General features: G+C 55.2%; 1 protein-coding gene across 3 annotated transcripts in view; it reads left to right on the plus strand.

Moving 5' to 3' along the window:
* Window positions 1-10,488, plus strand: part of SLC8A2 (solute carrier family 8 member A2) — a 40,995-nt gene extending 30,507 nt beyond the window's left edge. For all 3 annotated transcript variants that reach the window (XM_045292782.1, XM_013006668.2, XM_030886169.2), the window contains 2 exons: window positions 7,273-7,551; window positions 9,805-10,488. In XM_045292782.1, coding sequence (XP_045148717.1) covers window positions 7,273-7,551; window positions 9,805-10,181 — 656 coding nt within the window. In that variant the 3' untranslated portion in view covers window positions 10,182-10,488. The remainder of the gene's footprint in view (window positions 1-7,272; window positions 7,552-9,804) is intronic.
* The last annotated feature ends 10,165 nt before the right edge of the window (window positions 10,489-20,653 follow it).

Genomic DNA, 20,653 nt, shown 5'->3' on the forward strand with positions numbered 1-20,653 from the left:
GAGCCGAGTCTTTACTTGGGAATAGAAAGCAGCCAGGAGGATGGGGATGACAGGGAGGATGTCCAGGCAGAAGGCCAGCCAAGAACAAAAATCTAGGCCTGTGAAACCTTGGGGCAGATTTAGGGAGCCCTGGCGGTGTCGTGGTCACGTGTCGGGCTGCCAACCACAGGTTCTCAGTTTGCACCCACCAGCCGCACCGAGGGAGAAAGACTTGGCTGTCTACTCCCATCAAGAATGACTGTCTCAGAAACCCACAGGGGCTGGACCCTGCCCTGACAGGGTTGCCATGAGTCAGAATAGGCTCGATCGATGGCAGTGAGTTTGGTGGCAACCGTGAACCGCAGCAGTTCCGTGGGTGACGCGCTGGGCCTGCGAACCACAGGGTCAGCAGTTTGAAACCGGCAGACACCGTTGTGGAGACAAAGATGAGGCTGTCTGCTCCCGTGGAGATTGACAGCCTCGGAAACCCACGGGGGTAGTTCTGCCCTGTCCTGTAGGGCGGGCAGCAGCCTGGCAGCAGTGAGGTTTGGCAGTGGCACCACGGCGAGGCGCTTGGCCACTCACTGAAAGGCCAGTGGCTGGGCACAGCCAGCGGCTGCAGGAGAGAAAGCCGCCTCATCTGTTGGCTCCTGTAAAGACCGCAGCCTCAGGAAACTGGGGGGCGAGGGGGGGCTGCTCTGCTCTGTCCTGAGGTGTGGCTGTGAGTCAGAATTGGCTTGGCGACACCCCACAATGGCATAGCGCATTTGGGAGAGGACAGCTACTCTTGGGCCTGGGGAGGAGCCTGGCAGCCAGCAGGATACAGCCAGTTAGGGTGCCATCCCGAAATGTGCCAGGGAGCTTTTGGGGGGTGGCGGTCCTTCTGATCTGAGCGGGAGAGTCTCACGAGGCAAGAGAGAGAGAGAGAGAGCTTCTGGAAGGAGGAGCCAGGGGGTGGACTGTAATCTGAGTAGGGACTGGTGGTGGACGGAACACATAGATGTGGTGGGAACTGGAGTTTTATTCTGAGCATGAGCAGGGTGTTGGGGACAGGGCCTCTAGGGATGGTACACCATTTCCTCAGGGGGTGGAGGCGGGTATTAGCAGAGTTAGAGGGTGCCGCGGGACCCCAAAGAGTAGGCCCGAGAGGGTCAAACCAACCTTGGCGCTGCTGCCCCTTCCGGCGTCCCTGCTTCCTCTTTCCTCTCCCCTGGAACCTGGTCTCGATGGCTGGTGGTGTAGCAGCCATGTTGCAGCCCTGAGGTCAGAGCGGAGGAGGAGCCTAGGCCCTTGATGACATTGCTCTTTCCTGCCCAAGCTTTATGCTGAGAGACAGCGGGAAGCCGGAGAAGGGGGTTCTTGGAGCATCAGCATGTGCACCCCCTGAGGCGTAGAGGGTGGAGCCAAACCGAGTGGAAGGGTGTGATTTGGCCATGGAGGCGGAGCCTGTGTCTGGCAGCAGGTCGATGGGAACCAGTGATCTGACTCCCAGGAAGAGTAACGATAAGAACAACAGGAGGAACGGTACCTGTAGTCGTGTTGCTGATGAGGACGGTGAGGAAGGTGATGCCAGCGCACCCCCGGGGTCTTGGCTGTCCCGTCACGTGTGTGGCTTTTTCCGTCACTGCCTCGCGACGCTTGGTGACCTGGGCAAGTGGCTGTTTGGGGCACTGAGGGTGGAAGGCAGTCCTGGCTCTCTTGGCGAGTGTGCGAGGCTGGATTGACTAGAGAAACAAATCCAGAGACGCTCCTAGATGTCTAAGAAGGAGCTCTGTATCAAGAAGCGATTGTAGATCAGGAAAACATCCCAGCCCAGTCCAGCTCAAGTCCATAAGTCCAGTACTAGCCCATAGGTCCCTCTTCTGACTCACGCAGTCGCAAGCAATGATGTGGAATGCGGGAGCATCACAGGCCGGTGGGTGCAAAGTCTTGTGGATCCAATGGCGGTGGAAGCATCACAGGGCTGACGAAGGTCTCAGGCAGAAAGAGAGAGAGAGAGAGAGGCCCACCTCCAGAGATCCTGTTATCTCCAAATGAAAGTCATCAAGCTACGACCTGATTGACAGGCTAACCTCCACCCGTACCTTCTTACAGGTGCCATGTACCTTCTTACAGGTAAACCCTGTCCCATCCCGTGCATTGCTCTTTTCTTTGCCTCCCTTCCTAGGCTTGCAAGCTCCTTACAGCAGGCGAGCATCCTTGAATCTGCCCCCCCAAAGGGACCACCAATGATTTTGTTGCTCTGTTGGGTCCCACCAAGTCCGTCAGACTCATCACCACCAGGAGAAGGAAACACCCACCCACCTGAGAGCCTTATGTCTGAGCCCATTGTTGCGGCCACCGGGTCAGGCCATCCCCTTGAGGGTCTTCCCCTGCTCTACCAAGCACGCTGTCCTCGGCCGGGACGGCTCTCTCTTCGGGTAGCCCTGGCTGGCAGTTTGAAACCACGTATCATCTGCAGGAGGACGGGCCTTTCTGCTTCCAGTCAGAGTTATTGAGTTGTGCCCGGCAGTGTTGCAAGCACCTCGCTCGGGCAGAACCATTTCATCCTGACAGCCATCTCCAGGGGCACGTTTGGCGAGTCCGCCCCTCGCAGGGAAGCCCCCGGAGGGTCAGAGAGGTTGAGGTGCCGATTGAAGGGTGCACATTGGATGCTCTGGGTTGGGGCAGGGGTGACCGCAGACTGGCAAGCATGACCGCCACTGGCTCCCTATGAAGGGAAGGAGCCGCAGCGGTGCCATTAAGCAGGGCTGGCTGGGCAGGTCCCCGGATGGCCCGTCCGAAGGCTCGGCTTGGGCCTGAGGACCGTGGGGATCCACAGCACGATTGAAAGCAGAGCGTGGAGAGGCCCCGGGAGAGTCCACGGGAGGTGGACCCCCAGCCCAAGAGGGAGGGCTCTTCTGCCCTGGCCCTGGCCAGGTCCCATTCCGGCTCCTGGTGGCAGCGTGGTGACGTGCCGGGTTGCTAACTCCAAGGCCAGTAGTTCAAGAACCACCAGCCGCTCCGTGGGAGAGAGATGAGACTTTCTATTCTAGTAAAGGGCGGCTGTCAGAGGAAACCAGCCTCTATAACTGCAGGGTCTGTAGGTGATCATCGATAACGATTATAGTAAAGTCAGAGAAGACAGGAGGGAGAGGTAGGAGAGAAGATAAAATAAAGGAGTCAGACACGGTTCATGGTAGCATGCCCACCTCAGCCCCTCTTGGTGGTCCACGTGGAAGCGGGAGAAGAGAGAGGGTGTGTTTACTGTCTCGGGGTATTTATAGCCATAAGTCATGCATATTCAATAGTTACATCACAAGGTGGGTGGTAACCACAGTAAAGTCCCTGAGCTCACAGGTGAGGAAACCTAATTTCTGCATTAGGGGAAGGCATGAGGGGGATGGGTGCCTTTTCGGGAGGGCATAACAAGAATGTCTGCTTCTACAGGGAGATATCATCCTCCAGGAGCTCACTTGAAGGCAGCATAGCTGTTCAGGGGGGAATCTGTGGGAACAATGTTTAAAGCAGGATCATGTACTTGGACTTTACCTCTAACTGACCAAAGTGGAGGCTCTCCTACCGTGGAAGACCAGCTTTCCAGACTCCCTCTGGGATCAGTTAGGGAAGAGAGTCCTCGTCCTGTTTCCCTCCGTGTCAGTCTCCCACAGGTGACAGTCTCTGAAATCCACAGGGGCAGTGCGACCTGCTCTATGGGGTCCCTGTGAATCGGCTCGATGGTGGCAAGTCTGGTTCTGAGTGTCAACGCAGCTTGCATGGCTACAAACCAGGAATTCGCGTGATTCCACTTACTGAGATGCTTGCTTTATCGCGGGGGTCTCGGCGACCCCTTTGGGGGTTGAACGACCCTTTCGCCAGGGTTGCCCGATTTATAACAGTAGCGCAATGACAGTGATGAAGTAGCAATGAAAGTAATTTTAAGGTTGGGGAGTCACCACCACGTGAGGAACGGTATGAAAGGGTCGCGGCATTAGGAAGGCTGAGAACCACTGTGGTAAGGGGATCCCTGGTAGCATAGGGTTCATACATTGGGCTGCTAGCCACAAGGTAAGCGGTTCAAAGCCAGCAGCCAGCTCCTCGGAAGAAAGATGAGGCTCTCTGCTCTCATGAAGGGTTTACAGTCTCAAACTCCCAGGGGCGGTTCTATCCTGTTCAATCCTGTAGGGTCTCTGTGAGTCGGATTCCACTCGATGGCTCATGATGCTTTCTGCGCTCGGTGTTTTCTGGCTTTTGGTGACCTGACGTGTCTCTTCAGCGTCAGCGCCAATCTGCAGGTAGTACGAGGATCCCTGGTGTCCTAATGGTTACCAGCTGGGCTGTGATCCCCAGGCTCAGCGGTTCAACACAGCAGCTGCTCCACAGGAGAAAGACGGGGCTCTCTACTCCCATCACGAGTGACGGTCTGGGAAACTCGTGGGAAGTTCAGTTCTATCCTTCCCCATAGGGCTGCTAGGAGTCAGAATTGACTGGGCGTGTTTGCGTGAGTGTGTTTGAGTGGCCTTATAGGACAGACTAGAACTGCCCCAGGGGGTCTCTGAGGCTAAGAATCATCTCTATCCTGTAGAGCAGCTGGTGGGTACACACTGCTGCCCGTGGGGTCAGCAACCCATCACGCCATAACCCACCACACCCCCAAACCCCCAAACATACTGCCATCGAGTTGAATTTGGACTCATCTCGACCCTTAGGACATGGTAGAACTGCCCCTGTGGGTTTCTGAGACGGCATCTCTCTGGGAGTAGAAAGCCTCCTCTTTCTCCCGTGGAGCCACGGGTGGTTTCGAACTGCTGACCCTGCAGCCCAATGAATCACCACAGCGCCACCAGGGCTCCCTACTCCGCCCTCAAGGATTCCTCCCAAACCGTCACCATGGCCTTCTGAACTGTCCTTGAATTTCTCCTTGGAATTTACCTGGCTCATCGGATCCCGGAGGCTGCTGTTTCTATTGGACCGTTTTGTTTTATTTTGTTCTGAACGCCCCATAAGGAGACTCAGACCAGTGCGTGACTGAGTGCAGTCGCCCATGAGGACGGAGTCAGGCTTCAGCACGCTTTTCAGTGGAAGAAATCCTGTGTGTTGTGCGCCGGAAACCGCAGCAGCAGAACTTTTTTCACCGGCTCTGGGATTTCTTTATGGAGCTAAGTGGCTAAGAGAGGGAGAAAAGGGACAAAGGGACCTCTGCCCAGGGTGGTCACCCACCCACTCCCCACCCTAAATGGCCAGTCAATCTCGGCCACTAGGTGGCAGATCTTGGGGTGTTTCTTGGAGAGGAGGGAGGAGCCCCATGGAAAGTGGCTGGCTGACTTGGCCCCTGAGTGGCTCTGCGGTGCGAGGGCTACAGTGTTTCTTCCCGATCTTCCGGATTCTGACCCTTCCATGGCACACGCTCGCCTGATGCTCCTTCTCGGGCCAGGCTGACAAAGGTGTCTGTCACCTACCCTTCTCAGCTGACGGAGGCACAAGAGATCAAACTCACATTTCCAACCCAAACTCACTGCCAACGGGTCGATGCCGACTCATAGGGACCCTGTAAGACAGGGTAGAAGTGGCCCCGTGAGTCTCTGGGACAGGAGTAGAAAGCCCCAGTGTTCTCCTACAGAGCGGCTGGTGGGTTCGAACTGCTGCTCTTTGGGATCGTGCCCAATTGTCACCATGACACCAGCAGGATTGCCCTTTGCCGCTGGGCCCTAACTGAGTTCACAGGGACCCTGGTGGCAGCAGGGTTATATCAAGGGCTGCTCACAGCAAGACACCACCAGCCTCTCCTTGGGAGAAAGAGGAGGCTTTTTCTGTCCCTGTGAAGAGTGACAGTCTTGCAAACCCACAGGGCAGTGCTGCCCTGCCCTCTAGAGTCACTGTGAGTCAGCAATGGCTGGGTGGCAGAATTGGGTGTGGTCTCTGCAGTTGCGTTCACAAAACAGCGCCGAGGAGGGAGCATCCACGATATGAAGCCAAACCCACACACCCCCCATCGCACCGCTCCCACATCGGAAAGCCTGCTTGGTCTCCGCCACTGCTGCAAGGGACCCTGGGAAGGCACGTGTTTAGCCGAGGACACGACCACCCCTAGCCACAAGGGGATTCTGGGAATGATTGAGTGTATCTAGGGGAACAACTGTCTCGAGCTGCAAAGGATTCTGGGAAAGTCAGGGCCCGTGGGCGGACCCTGTTAGCTGTGAGGGCTCTGAGAATGTTTGTATTTTTAGCTTGGAGTAGATGGTGACGGCAGCTGCAAGGGCCTCTGGGAAGGGGGATATTTTTAGCTAGGGACATGGTTGTTGCTAGCGCCACCGGATTCGAGAAAAGTGAATGTTGTGTGTGTGTGTGTGTGTGTGTGTGTGTGTGTGTAGGTTTCTTACTCCGGACGCTCTGAGGGAATGTTTTTATTGGAGGACACGCTCTGTCTAACTTCCAGGGCTTCTGGGAAAGTGACTCTCTTTCGCCGAGTGTATAGCGACAACTAGCTACAGGGAACTTTAGAAATGGGGTAGATTCTTAGCTGAGCTCATGGCTGATGCTAACGGCGAGAGTTTCTGGGACAAGGAAGATTTTCAGCTGGAGGTACGGCCACCTCTGAAGGAGCCCTGGTGGCACAGTGGGTTAGGTGTGGGGCTGCCAGCAGAATGGTCAGTAGTTTGAAGCCACCAGTAGCCCCGGTGGAGGAAGACTGGACTTTCTACTCCTTTTCCCTTGGGAACTCGCATGGGCAGTTCTGCCCTGTCCAGCAGGGTCGCTATGCGTCGGCATCAGTGCAATGACAGGGAGTTTTTGTGTTTTTTCCTTTTTTTGACCACCTGACTTCAAAGCGTGCTGGGAAAGTGACTTTTTTGAAGACCTGGCTGTTGTCAGCTTTAAGGGATTCTGGGAAAGGGAGTATCTTTAGCTAGGCAGGCACACGGCTACCTTTAGCTGTGATGAATCTGAGAAAGTGAATATTTCTTAGCTGTATACATGGCTATTGCTAGTTGCAAGGGCTTCTGGGGAAAGAAATACATATATGTAAATATATACTTAGCCAGAGACATAGCCACTTCTAGTTGCAAAGGGTTCTGGGGAGCGTGGAGTCTCCTCTAGCTTCAAGGCATTCTGGGAGGGTAAACATTTATACATATGCACCTAGCTGCCAGGGCTTCTGGGAAAGTAAATATTTCAGTGGCCACGCCCACCCCCAAGGATTCTGGGAAAGCAGGGACCCTCTATGGGACACATGGTGGCTGGGCACCAGACAGGGCCTCCGTGGGTGAGGACAAGGGAGGCACGTGCGTGTGCCCCAGCTGAGTCGTGTGCCCACAGGGGACGAGGAGGAGGAGGAGGACGGGTCCCGGGAGGAGCGTCTGCCGTCCTGCTTTGACTACGTGATGCACTTCCTGACGGTGTTCTGGAAGGTGCTGTTCGCCTGCGTGCCCCCCACTGAATACTGCCACGGCTGGGCCTGCTTTGGCGTCTGCATCCTGGTCATCGGCCTGCTCACCGCCCTCATCGGGGACCTCGCCTCCCACTTCGGCTGCACCGTGGGCCTCAAGGATTCCGTCAACGCTGTTGTCTTTGTAGCCCTGGGCACCTCCATTCCTGGTAACCCCTGGGGGCACTGGTAGCTGTGGCGGGGTCCCCGAGGCCTTGTAAGCAAGGCCTAAGCGCGAGATGGTTGGGGAATACGAAGGTGCCTGGCGGAAGCTGTACAGTGGGTGCCGTAGAAATATGGCTCTGGGTCAACATAGAAATGAGGCGGAGGGGCATCTCTTAGAAGCCATGTGGCTGTCTCCTCCCTAGAAGAGACGTGTGCTGTAGACCTAAGGTGGTGAGGAAGGGTGGCAGCCAGGCCAGGGATCCATCCTGTAGAATTGGCCCTTGAAGAGATGGGTGGTGGTGGTGGTGGTGGAAGTCCCTTGTGGGTACCCACGAAACCACATAGAAGATTCCCTGGAAGCATCCATATCAGTGGGGTATGACAGCGACCAGGCTCAGGATCCTCCAAGAACTAAGAAGATGGGGAGGGAGCCCAGGGGGCATAGCGATGATACGTGGTGCTGCTACCCACCAGGTCAGTGGTTCGAAACCAGCTCCTCAGGAGACAGACGAGGCTTTCTACTCCCGGAAGAAGGGACCGTCTCAGAAGCCCACAGGGCAGTTTAGCCCTGTCCTGTGGGGCCGCGAGGAGTCGGCATCCACTTGATGGCAGGGCGTTCTCTAAGGTCATGGACGTGGGAGGAGGAAGTCAGTTGGCAGGCCTTCCACAGCTACACAGAAGTGCACTGGTCACGTCCCGCCCACCTCTCCAGGCCCGCCTGAGGAAGGGCCCCACAGAAACAAGGTGGCAGAGGCTGCCATTCTTCATGCCAGTTGGGAGATGAGGCCGCTGGGGCCCGGCACCCCTGCTTTCTCTATCCATGTGCATGGCAGGTGGTAAGGAGCCCTATTGTGCCACTCACCCTGAAGGCAGCAGTTCAAACCCACCAGCCTCCCAAGGGAGAAAGCGTAGGCTGTCTGCTTCCATGCAGGCTTTACTGGCTCGAGGGAGTCGACTCCTCGGCAGTGGGTTTGGGTTTGGAATGAGAGAGGGGACTCAGAGAGCAGGCACTAGGGACGAGGAGTCTGGGCCGTGGTTCTCTGGTGCCCACCCACCCTGCCAGAGACTTGGGTGGGCACAACATTGCAGGACTGGGCCACCGAGAACAGTCTGGACGCCTGAGAAAACAAAGGGATTGGGGGGCTGAGAAAGGGCTGCCTTGGGAGGTGGGATGGGTGCAGCAGGGGGCAGACACTCATCTTGCCCAGCCAGGTACCAGTTGGACGGTGGGGCCTCTAGAAAAACAGACAATGGGCCCCACAGAAAGCAGCCAGCGAGAGCCATAGAAAGCAGGTGGTGGAGTCCCCAGTGTGCAAATAGATCCCTCAGAAAGCCGCAGCGGGTCCCCTAGAGAGCAGCCAGCAGGGCTCACAGACTCAAGAGAGGAAGCCTGGTGGCCTAGTGGTTCCAAGTGGGGCTGCTAACCGGAAGGTCAGCGGTTCAACACCACCAGCCACTCCCTGGGAGAAAGAGGAGGCGTTATACTCCAGTCACGGCTTTACGGGATTGACACAGTGGGTGCAGCCAAGGGCTCAGACGTGAGACCCAGGCAGCGTTTGGTTCTGACTACACCGGGTCACTATGAGCCGGATCGGACTGGACATCCCCTATGACGCCGACACCATCCGGTCTGAAGGCAATCAGGCAGTAGGTCACAAGCAGCAGGCAGCGGGTCCCAGAGACAGTAGCGAGCAGGGCCATCCAGAATGCAGACCATGGGTCTCATCCAAATCAGGGTGTGCAGGTGGGGAGGCCCCCCAGGAAACAGGCTGTGGTCCGGATCCCACACCCCCCCCCAGCATGCAGACGAATCCCAGAGAAAGCAGGCGGAGGATTGGCCTCAGACTTTGCATGGGGCAGTGCAAACCTTTCATCAGCTAAGGGAATGGGGGCGAGGCTTTAGAAGGGACCCTGGTTGCAGCTGCACTGGGTCTGGGTCATCTTGGGGATCCTTGGTGACTGTTGCAGCTGCACTGGGTCTGGGTCATCTTGGGGATCCTTGGTGACTGGGTTGGCCTGCTAACCACAAGAAGAATAGTTCGAACCCACCAGCTGCCCTGTGGGACAAAGATGAGGCTGTCTACTCCCATGTAGGGAGAGTTACAGCCTGGGAAACTCACAGAGCAGTTCTACCCTGCCCTGTAGGGTCCCTGTGGGTCGGAATCGATTTTGTTGGGGTTGGGTGGGATGTGACGCAGACCCCAGGGCGGGGCGATTCACCTGCGCCCCTCTGAGCCCCTGTGCCCTTGTCCCCGCAGACACGTTCGCCAGCAAGGTGGCGGCGCTGCAGGACCAGTGCGCGGACGCGTCCATCGGCAACGTGACCGGCTCCAACGCCGTGAACGTGTTCCTGGGCCTGGGCGTGGCCTGGTCGGTGGCCGCCGTGTACTGGGCGGCGCAGGGCCGCGCGTTCGAGGTGCGCACGGGCACGCTGGCCTTCTCCGTCACGCTGTTCACCGTCTTCGCCTTCGTGGGCATCGCCGTGCTGCTCTACCGTCGTCGGCCGCACATCGGGGGCGAGCTGGGTGGGCCCCGTGGCCCCAAACTGGCCACCACCGCGCTCTTCCTGGGTCTCTGGTTCCTCTACATCCTCTTCGCCAGCCTCGAGGCCTACTGCCACATCAGGGGCTTCTAGGACCCCCGGGATCGGCCCCTCCGCGGAGACGCACTCCCGGTGGACTTCTCTGCGCTGGCTGTGGACCTGGTTGCCCCGGAGGCCCGGCCAGGTCTTGTCCCTCCCCAGACTCAGCCTGCCCTACCCTGACCCTCCCTCTGCCCCTTCTCCTGAGAGTCACCTTCTCTCCACCCCAAAGCCTCCCCTCGGCCTGGGATTTCACCTTTGGCCTGCGCACTGAGCTGCTTACCCGCAAAGTCAGCGGTTCGATCCCACCAGTTGCTCCGCGCCACGAAGATGAGGCTCTCTGTTCCGGGGCAAGATTTTCAGCCTCAGAAACCCACAGGGGCAGTTCTACTCTGTTCTCTAGGGTCATCATGAGTCAGAAACGACTCAAGGACAGTGAGGTGTTTTGGTTTTTTTTAATCTTTTTTCAAAGAAATCCTGGTTGCTATCACAGCTAAGCTCTTGACTGCTAACTCATCAGCCGCTCTGAGCAGAAAGATGAGGCCGAAAAGAGTAACGCCTCAGACACCCTGGGGAGCAACTGGGCTCTGCCCTAGAGAGGCACCAGGAGCCGGAATTGCCGCCACACCAGTGGGTTAACGTTTGCCGGTTTCCCAGGAGCTCCTGGTGTCGCAGAGGGTTTAATCGCCCTGCCACAAACCGCACCCATTGGCGCCGCAGAAGAAAGGCCCGGAGATGGACAGCAGTCACGTTTGCAGCTCAGAAAACACCGTGGTGCAGTTCCACTCTGTGTCACACGAGGGCGACACGAGGGCGAAATCAAGGCCACAGCGCCCACCATCAGCCTCTGAGTGTGCAAACAGCGTTGGGCCACCAACCCACCCAGAGGCACCTGGGTATCTTCTTCCGGAAGGTCACAGCCATTGGCAAATCTCGTGGAGCGCAGCGCGGACGCACACGGGGTCTCCACGAGTCAGAGACGACGCCACCGCAACTGGGTTGTGCCTTGGGTTTAGCCACCCTCTGGCATCCCAGCTGTCTCCCATTCTCCCCTGCCGCTCCCAGAGGTGACCGCCTCTGCACTTCCAACTTTGAATTCCCCCCCTCCATACCCTCCCTTGAAACTTCCTGGGGTGTGGGGCGGCCCTTCCATTCTGAACCCTGGACAGTGGACCCTGCTCCACCCCATAAACTCCGCTTCTCCTGGAGACCCCCCCTCCCATGACTTCCCTTACAATGGACCCTTTCCCATCCGCCCTCAGGGAGTTCGTTTCGCCCCAAAGGGGGCACATCGGCCCCAATCTCTCCACTCAGGCTCTGGGAGCTCAGAGAAGGGAGGGGAGAAGTTGGGGCGCAGTCCTAAGACTTGGCGGGGGAGGCCGGTTTTGACCTGAGACTTCTCACATTCCAGCAGCCCCCTGCTCTCTCCCTCCACTACCTCTGAGAGCCCACCCCCGCCTAGGAGGGAGGGGCCTGTGCGTGTATATAGTGTGTTTGGGGGAGGGGGGCACGGGAGGGTGCATGTCTTGGGGGAGGGGAATGACAGACTTTCCTTCTGAGAGGGCAGCAGCTCCCAAGTCTGGAAAATCTTTGGGAGTACCTCTGATCTCCCCTGACAATCTAGAAGGTTCTTTTACCTTCAGTGCCAGCCAATCCGGGCAGAATCCTCGAGGAGGGGCCCAGAGGACCAATGCTACAAGCCAGCAAATGCTGCCACATCTCTGCCTGGCGGGTGGGGGCAGGGTAGGGGTGGGTGGGATGGGTGGGACTGGGTCCAGGGGGTCTGAGTGGGTATTTTTACCTTCAGAGGCCACCTGTGTGTTGTTGGCCATCCACATTTTCTTACTGTTGACGTTTGTTTCCTTCCCCGAGGACGCGCGTGGGGGATGGGGGTGTTGCCCACCACTTGGGGGGCTAAACACCCCCATAGCATCCCGCTCTCCACTGGTTGTTAACGTCCTTCCGTCCAGTTTGTGGATCTGCCCCGACGTCCCAGACCCCTGGCCCTTCTCTGCCCAGAGCTCATCCGCATCAGTCGCTGTCTCCTCTCTTTCTGTGATTTCTGAAAAGTTGCCATAAAACTTTGAAATTCTGCCTGAAAAAGTCTTCCAGTGCTAACTTGAAGTTCAGGAGGAGGGGGGGGTGTCTCATGAAGTTCCTGGCTCAGTGAGATTTGTGAGAGAAAGCCGGCTCCCTGGGGTTTTCACATGCCCTTGTCCAATAAGGGATGCTCCCCCACCTGCTTGGGCACTGCCTGTCCAGGGAGCTCCGTTGGCCACGCCCCACCGAGTCCGAGGCTCACTAGCCGCGCCCCTTCGCCACCAGCCAGGCCCTCGTCCTAGCCGGGACCTCGCTCTATCAGCCCAGGTGGTCCCAGGAGCCCTGCCCCGGCTCCATCAGCCAAGGACCTCATATTAGGCATGGCCCCACTCTTTAATCATCCATTAATCACGCCCCCACTCTCACCCAGGGGCTACCTCTAGCCACGCCCTTGACCCCATCAGCCAGGAGCTCTCCTTGGCCACACCCCACCCTACAGTCAACCCCTCCCACTAGCCACACCTCTGCTCCATTCCTCAAGAGCTCTTACTAGCCACGCCCTTGCTCTTCAACCGGGACCACCTTTAGGCCCGCCCCCACTCTATCAGCCGGGGAGGGGAGGGGAGCTCCCACTGGCCACGCCCACTTCCCCCGCTTCCAGCCGCACCTGCCAGCTACGACTGAACTCCATCAGCCCAGGACACGTATCTCTCTCTCTCTCTCTCTCTCTCTCTCTCTCTCTCTCTCTCTCTCTCTCCCCCCTCCCCACCCCAACACATCCGGGGAACCTAAGCGAGGTTGACAAGGATTTCCTAAATAAAGTGAGTGAGGTTCTCACGGTCCTGAAACAAGGGATGTGTGAGTGTGTGCTCGCATGTACACACACACGTGTGTGTGTGTTGCTCTGGATAGAGGGGACACGTGCAATCATGGCTTTGTGGGAGAGGTTCTGCAAAGGGTTAGAATAAATGGGGTCCGGCGCGCTTGGGTGTGGGGAGTGGTGAGGACTTGGGGCATCAATGACCGGCGGCTGGCCAGCTCAGTGTGTTTCTGAATAGCCAAGGGGAGACTTGGAAGGGATCAGAATGTGTGTGAGTGGGGTTAGATATGGCCTGATGTCGTGTTTTCAAAGACTCCTTGGCCACCCGAGAGATGAAAGGACAGGGAGGCTGTGAGGTCGGGTGGTGGTAGGGGTCGTTTAGAGAGAGAATGGACAGCCCAGGGGATGAGAGTCCAGGAGAGGGCACCGACCGGACCCTGTCAGGAAAGATGGGACATAGCTCAATGAAGTCATCAGGAAGAATGGAAGGATAGGACTTTAAAGGGCTAGCAGGAACGAGGGGGAATTCATTTCCTTCCATGCAGGAGAACCAGGCTCGATTCCCGGTCAGTGGCCCTCTTGCACCATGGGTCCCTCAGTGGAGGCTTATGTGTGGCCAGGACACTGAACAGGTTTCAGCAGAGCTGTTAGTCGAAGGTCATCTGGGAAGCCAGACCAAGCCAGACCTCCTGAAAAACAGCCAGGGAAAACTCATGGATCCCAACTGACAGTGGGATGGAGCAGGACTGGGCAGTGTGCCATTCTGTGGCGTGTGGGCTCGTCCTGAGTGGGTGGCCATCCTGGCAGCAGTTAACAGCAACCAGGGTCAGACACAGGCACTCTTGTGAAAGGTGCATGCACAGAGGGGAGCAGCTACAGCCAAGGCTTGAGGGGTGAGCGGGGAGGAGAGCTCTGGAGAGAACCACAGTTGCAGGCATAGCGTGGGAGAGGTTGCTCTATAGAGGAGCCTGGCCACTAGGAGAAAGAAAGCCCCCGCCTCCTTCTCCTCCGCCCCCCAGCATCCCTCTGCCATCTTCCCTGGGCTAAGCCAGAAGGCAAGGGGCCCATGCAACCCATGGGTTGGGCTCTCTGGGCACAGGGCAGGAACGGGGAAGGATGGCAATGGGTCTGGTGGGGAGGATACTCCCTCAGTGCAGAGGGTGAGGCCACCCTTGGGCATGGGCGAATCAAGGGGAGGGTAGATCAAGGGTGGGGGGTTAGGTAGGAAGAAGAGGTTGGGGACGATGCTGAATTCCAGTGAGGTGCTGGTGGGATGGGCGGTGCAAACGGTGACTGCGATCGACAGTGGCTCATGGCAAGGTAGGACGGTCGAGTCTACCCAGAGGTGCCTTGGAAGAAAGGCCTGGTGATGCCTGAAGAAAGGCATCCACTGAAAACCCAGTTCTACTCCTGGGATACCGGGAACCAGAGGTGGTAGGCTTGTGGGATACCCTGAGGGGACCACAGGGACTTGAAGAGGGTCCTGGGACTGAGATCACTTACCAGTGGGATGTCACCAACCCCTGGGATCGTCCACGAGCCACACTCTGACTCCACCAGGCGAGGTCTCTCAGGAAGTGTGTAGGGTGAGAAAGGGACCCTAAACGCCCCCAAACAAAACAACAGAGTAGTCTGATCATTCTTCAGGTCTGGGAATGAGCTCACGCCCATGGCTCAATTTTCAGCCAAACATGTTGTTGTTGTCCTGACTCATAGCAACCCCATGTCCGGCAGAAGGAAACACTGCCCGGTCCTGCACCATCTTCACAACTGTTCTTAGGTCAGAGTCCATCGATGCAGCCTCTGTGTCCATCCATCGTTGAACGAAGGCCTTTCTCTTTTCCACTGCCCCTCCACTTTACCTTGCACGATGCCAAACAGTGGCACTTTACCTTGCATGATGCCTAACACTAACACTAGACACGCACTCACACTTTGGAACCACCAGTCCTTTGAGATCAAAAGGACAGCCTTTACCCAGGGCCCAAGTTCAGAAGGCAGGAAGGGTTAGGAAAGGAGGAACTGGAACAGGAAACACAGGGGAGGAAGTGGGATGAGTGAGGTTACTTCTGGAGATGGCCCTCAATGACCTGAAACAAAATGTGTATGAACTGTTGACTGGACAACCGATCCGCCCTGTAAGCCTTCAGCCAATTCACAATAGAGATGTAAGAAAACAAAGAGAAACAGACCTGCTGTACAGGTTGAGACTTTTGGACTTCCCTGAGGTCAGTGCCCTGAGCTACTCTTCAAATCTTGGGCTGAAACTAACCCCTGAGGTCACCCTGCAGCTAATTAACAGCTAAAAACAAAACGGAAAAGAATATCCACGGTAGGTACTGCTCCTTAACAAAAGGCAAAAAAACCAACAAAACGAACAAAAGGCAAAAACACCACTAGGAGACCAAACATCGAATAAGGAAGACGGAAGAAGAAGACTCGGTGCATTTGAACAGCGGTGCTGGAGAAGAAACTGAAAGTACCAGGGACTGCCCAAAGCACAAACCCATCTGTCTGGAAGAGGTAGAGGCAAAGATGGCGAGACTTTGTCTTCCCTGCATCGGGCATGTTAATCAAGAGAGGCCAGTCCCTGGAGAAGGACATCGTGCTGGGTTAAGTGGAGGGGCAGTGCAAATGAGGAAGGTCTTCAGGGAGATGGGTTGACACCGTGGCCGCAACAATGGACTTGGGTATAGGCACACGTGAAGATGGCGTGGGACTGGGCAGGACTTCATTCGGTTGTGCACGGGGTTGCTATGGGTCAGAATGGACTCGGCCCCTAACAATCGCAGCAACATGAGACCAAATAGTCAACCGTTGAGACAGTAGGGAGGTGGGACAGGGAGACTAGATGAAAGGAGAGGAGACCACCAGAATGAAATACTGACCGGGGTCACAGACGGTGAAAAAGGTAACCAAAATCCCTGGACCTTTGAATGAGAGCCTTTAACTGCTGTGTAAACCTTCGTCAAAAGCACAACAAAATGCTATTTTTTTAGAAAAGAGAGGGAGGCAAGAAGATTTGGTGAGAGTAGGAGATTGACTGTGGAAATGAGGTTAGAGTGATGTAAGGATGTGGCCATGAGCCAAGGCATGTGGGCAGTCTGGAGGCCGGAAAGGGCAGGAAGACACATTCCCTTCCCTAGAGCCTCCAGAAGGAACACGGTCCTGCCAACCCCTTGATCTTTGTCCCCTAGAAATATAAGCTAATAAAGGTGTTTTGTTGCAAGGCACCGGGTCTGTGGTGGCTATACTTTCTGGCGATGCTATGTGTCGAAGGGGGTGGTTCTCCAGTCCCACGTGGAATGGGCCCAGGTCACTCGTGTGAATGTGTTCATCTGGGAGCTTGGCCGGGACTGGTCTGCAGAAGGTGGCCTCACTCAGGTGCTGGTGAGTGGATACTCCCTGTGACTCTTGCACCAGGAGGCTAGACTGTCTTCCTTACAACATGGCGGCTGGATTCCCAGAATGCCACAGTGGAAGCTACAAAACTCAGGTCACTCCCATAGCACTCTCTTGGTTGAAGCAAGCCACAAGAGTCAAGAGAAGGAGACATCAACTCTGTGTCTTTAGGGGGGAGCGCAAGCATAGGGTGAGGGGAGGAACTCGGGGTGGCCCTTTGTGGTAGATTGAGTTGTTGAGGAGCTGCTGTGATGGGGTAGTGGTTACACACTGGACTCCAGGTTACCCATCGACTGAAATATTATCAGTTCAAAACCCCCAGCTGCTCCCAAGGAGAAAGATGAGGCTTTCTATACCCCTAAAGAGTTACCACCTCAGAAACCCACAGAGGTAGTTTTCCCCTGTCCTATAGGGTCACTAGGAGTGGACGTGAACTTGATGGCAGAGAAGTTTGGGGATTTTGGTTTTGAGTTGTTTGATGCCATGGTGTCATTTTAGACTCCTAGTTGCCAATTTTGTTTTTTGTGAGTCGGGAGAAGCCTCCAGTCTGACTCACCGACTTATAATTTGCCTGCTTCTGCAATCTGTAAGCCATTTCCTCGAGCTCTCTCGCTCTCTCTTTCTATAAATAGTATGTGCTCGACTGGTTTTGTTTCTCCAGAGGAAGCAGCCTAAGACAAAGGTAATCGCAGAAAACACTGGAGGGGAGACAGAGAAAGGAAGTTTCTGGGTGCTGCTGTAACAACAATAATAAAATACCACAACTGGGTGATTTGAAAGAACCGGGATTTATTGCCTCACTGGTGTTGGAGAGCAGAAGGCCAAATCAGGGCATCTATTCCAGGAGAGGGTCTGTGATAGGTTGTGTTTTTGTGCCAACTTGGCTCCCGTAGGAACATGTGGGCAGAGTTTAGCCTGTCAATCAGATCACAGCTTGATTGGAGGGCAACCGAGAAGAATGGCTTGCTGGAGGATGGCCCCCCTCTTTCTCTGTTTCCCCTTCCGGTTGGCAAGTCACTGGGAGCCATGCTGAGACCTGCGAGAGCTCTGGGGATGTTTCCACCACCACTGGATCCACAAGCCTTTGCACCCACCAGCCTGTGACCGTCTTACATTTTGCATCATTGCATGTGCTATGTGAGTCTGAAGCGGGATTTACGGACCAGTATGGGATTTATGGGCTACTATGGGACTTATGCACTTGATCTGGACTGGGCCGGGAGATGTTTTCTTAATGTACACTGAGTCTTTGATAGCGAGCTCTTCCTTATACATATATGAGTGTTTCTGGATTTGTTTCTCTAGCCTGACACAGGGTCCTTCTTTATCTTGTTCACGGTAGCGTTGGGCGTTCTTGGGCTGCTCATGGATTATTTTCGCACAGGGTCTGTCTTACCCTTTGTGAGTGTCTGGGTCTCCTCTGCTCTTTTATAAGATACCACACTACACTCACAAACTCATTCTCTCATTCACTCACTCACAAACTCACTCACTCACAATCTCATTCTCTCATTCACTCACTCACTCACTCACTCACTCACTCAGTCACTTACAAACTCATTCACTCACTCACTCACTCACAAACTCACACACACAAAAAATAAGAATAAAGACACCACACTGAAGGGAAGGAGCCCTAAGTAAGCATGTGCCTTCTAACCAAAAGGCCCGAGGTTCGAATCCACCCGGTGACTCTGAGAAAAACCTCATCTGTTCCCCCTAAAACATGGGTGCCCACACTTTTTCAGCATGTGAGCTACTTACAAAATGATCAAGCCAAAATGATCTACCAACTACAAAAATGCAAAACGTATGTTTTATTTATTTATTTATTTATGGCATTTATTCATAAATGCATGGAGAATTCTTTATATGTACAATGTATGTTTATGTACCTTGCATAACCGCATGAGGCCATATTGCACAACACAACACAATTGACTAGGTACATTTTTTGTCATGACCTGAGTTTACTCTGATGACTTGCACAGAATGGAATGAGCCAGGGATGCATAGTGCGGACAGTAGCTGCTGACAGCCAGCCTCGAGCACACTTCCAATGATCATCAATCAGGGTGGAATGGTACTTGGATTTAAGGATCTTTATGTGGGAAAAGGCTGACTCACATGAATAGGTAGAGCCGGATCATGCAGTCAAGGAGGTAGCACATTTTCTCATGTTTGGGCACTTTCCCTCTGCGAGTAAGTTCCAGAACTGTTCATGGCTCTGGACTTCAGCTGAATGTCGGCTTGTCGTGTCAAAATCTCCCATTCTGTATAAAAGTGATACATTTTTGTCTTCTTACTTGGTCCAGCTCCCCCACTCATTTTAATACCCTTTCTTACGTTTAAGAGAAACTGAAAATTGGTGCTAACTTAGCTTGTCAGTTTTGCGGCACTTAGCGCAGTTATTTGCGGCATGCGGTTGACACCTAAGATTGCATCTGATTGGCTGCGCTGTAAAGTGTCGTTTGCGGCATGCGTTTGACACCTAGGATTGCATCTGATTGGCTGCGCCATATTTCAGTTAAGTGACGGGATTGATGATAGGCTTATGTCTATTTTTTTAAGGCTTATGTCTATTTTTCAAATGCCATGCGATCTACCCACACTACATTAACTATTGACTAGTTGATCGCGATCGACGTATTGAGCACCCCTGGGCTAAAGAGTCCAGTCCAGAAGGCCCCACGGGGCAGTCTGCTCTGGCACATGGGCGGCTGTGAGTTGGAATAAACATGCAAAAACAGAGGGGACTGGGTTTAGGACCCCCCCATCCTGCCATGGCCTCATTAACCTAATTGGAAATGCCTACTTTCAAATAGGGTTCCATCTACAGGTACAACGGATGGACCTTCCACACATCACTGCCAGAGACGCAGTTTGATCTGTAACAAGGAGGAAACCGCGGAAGGGTAGCTGGTCCCCTGAGGCAGTGAGAGGTCTCCATCCCCATAGGGACCTCCCGGACTGTAACCAGCCTGCCTTGGGTCGCCCCACTTGAGGGTGAGGAAAATGGGGTCCTGGTTCACTCACTGTCACCCGGGATGGTTGAAGGTGATTTTCAGAGCTCTCTGTTCCCCAACCTGTGACACCCTGCTTTCCAATGGAGAACGACAGGAGCCTGTGGGTGAAGCTGCTGTTGGGGCATGAAGGATATAAAGGGGGCATCAACAGCCTGTGTTCTAGTTGGTTACCATCCGGAACAGGAAGCTCACTACCTGTTGCCTCCACTGGGAAAATGCTTGGGCACCAGCCAGGGAGGGCACGGGCTGCACTGGGGTCTCTCTCTTGTTCAATAACTCCAGATTCTTTCTGAGCACTTTTTGGTCTTCAGTTCCTCCCGGGAATGGGGATGAGAGGCTGGCTCCCGCCATTCTCTGAGGACTAAAGTCAGACTCAAGGGACAACTTCCAGACACACAAGGCTGGGGGAGGCTCGGGGTGAGTGCCCCTTCAAGGCACCTGCCCTCTTTCTCCTGTCTCTTTGCCGCTTTCCCCTGCCTCCAACTACAGTCCTCTCCCTGAGTCTGGGAGGGAAATGTCATGGATGATGGATTGAAAGGGGCCTTTGGGGGGAGGAGGGAACTGGGGCAGGGGCTGCGGGCGAAGAAGCACAGAGTAGAAGGAGGGAGTGGAGGCCATAGAACAAAACCTGGGGAGAAGGCATGACACAGATGAAGAAGCCCAGACACTGGAGACCCAACATTGGAGAGAGAGAGAGAGAGAGGGAGAGAGCGCGCGGCGGCGCGAGAGCGAGCTGGAGATTCCAATCAATTCTCCAGCTACTTCACAGACACCTGGAGGCCAGAGGGGGAAGCGGAGAGAGATGGAGGGAGGGGCCGAGAGACAAAGATGGAGAGACAAGAGGCAGAGACACAGTGAGAGACAAAGGCATAAAGGGGCAGCACCCCAGAGAGAGAGAGACACACACACACACACACAGAGGCAGAGAGATAGAGAAACTGGGAGACAGAGCCGAGAGTGATAGACAGAGACACAGAGAAGAAGAGAGGCAGAGAGATAAAGAGAGACCAAGATCTAGCGATAGGGAAAGCCCTTGATAGGGGCAAAGATTAGAGAAAAAGACAAAGAAGGAGAGACAGAGAGGCACAGAGACAAAATCACTGAGACCTCTGAAGAGACTGACAATCAATGGAAAGAGAGGCCAGCCGGCCTGGGAGCCGCTGGGGGAGGCGAGGGGAGCCAGGCGGCCAGAGAGAGCGCCTCCCAGGGAGGAGCAGAGGCAGGGCAGCGGTGGGAGG

Source organism: Echinops telfairi, unplaced genomic scaffold (genome assembly GCF_000313985.2).
Source record: "Echinops telfairi isolate 266 unplaced genomic scaffold, ASM31398v2 ScPeMD7_655;HRSCAF=1070, whole genome shotgun sequence".
NCBI lineage: Eukaryota > Metazoa > Chordata > Mammalia > Afrosoricida > Tenrecidae > Echinops > Echinops telfairi.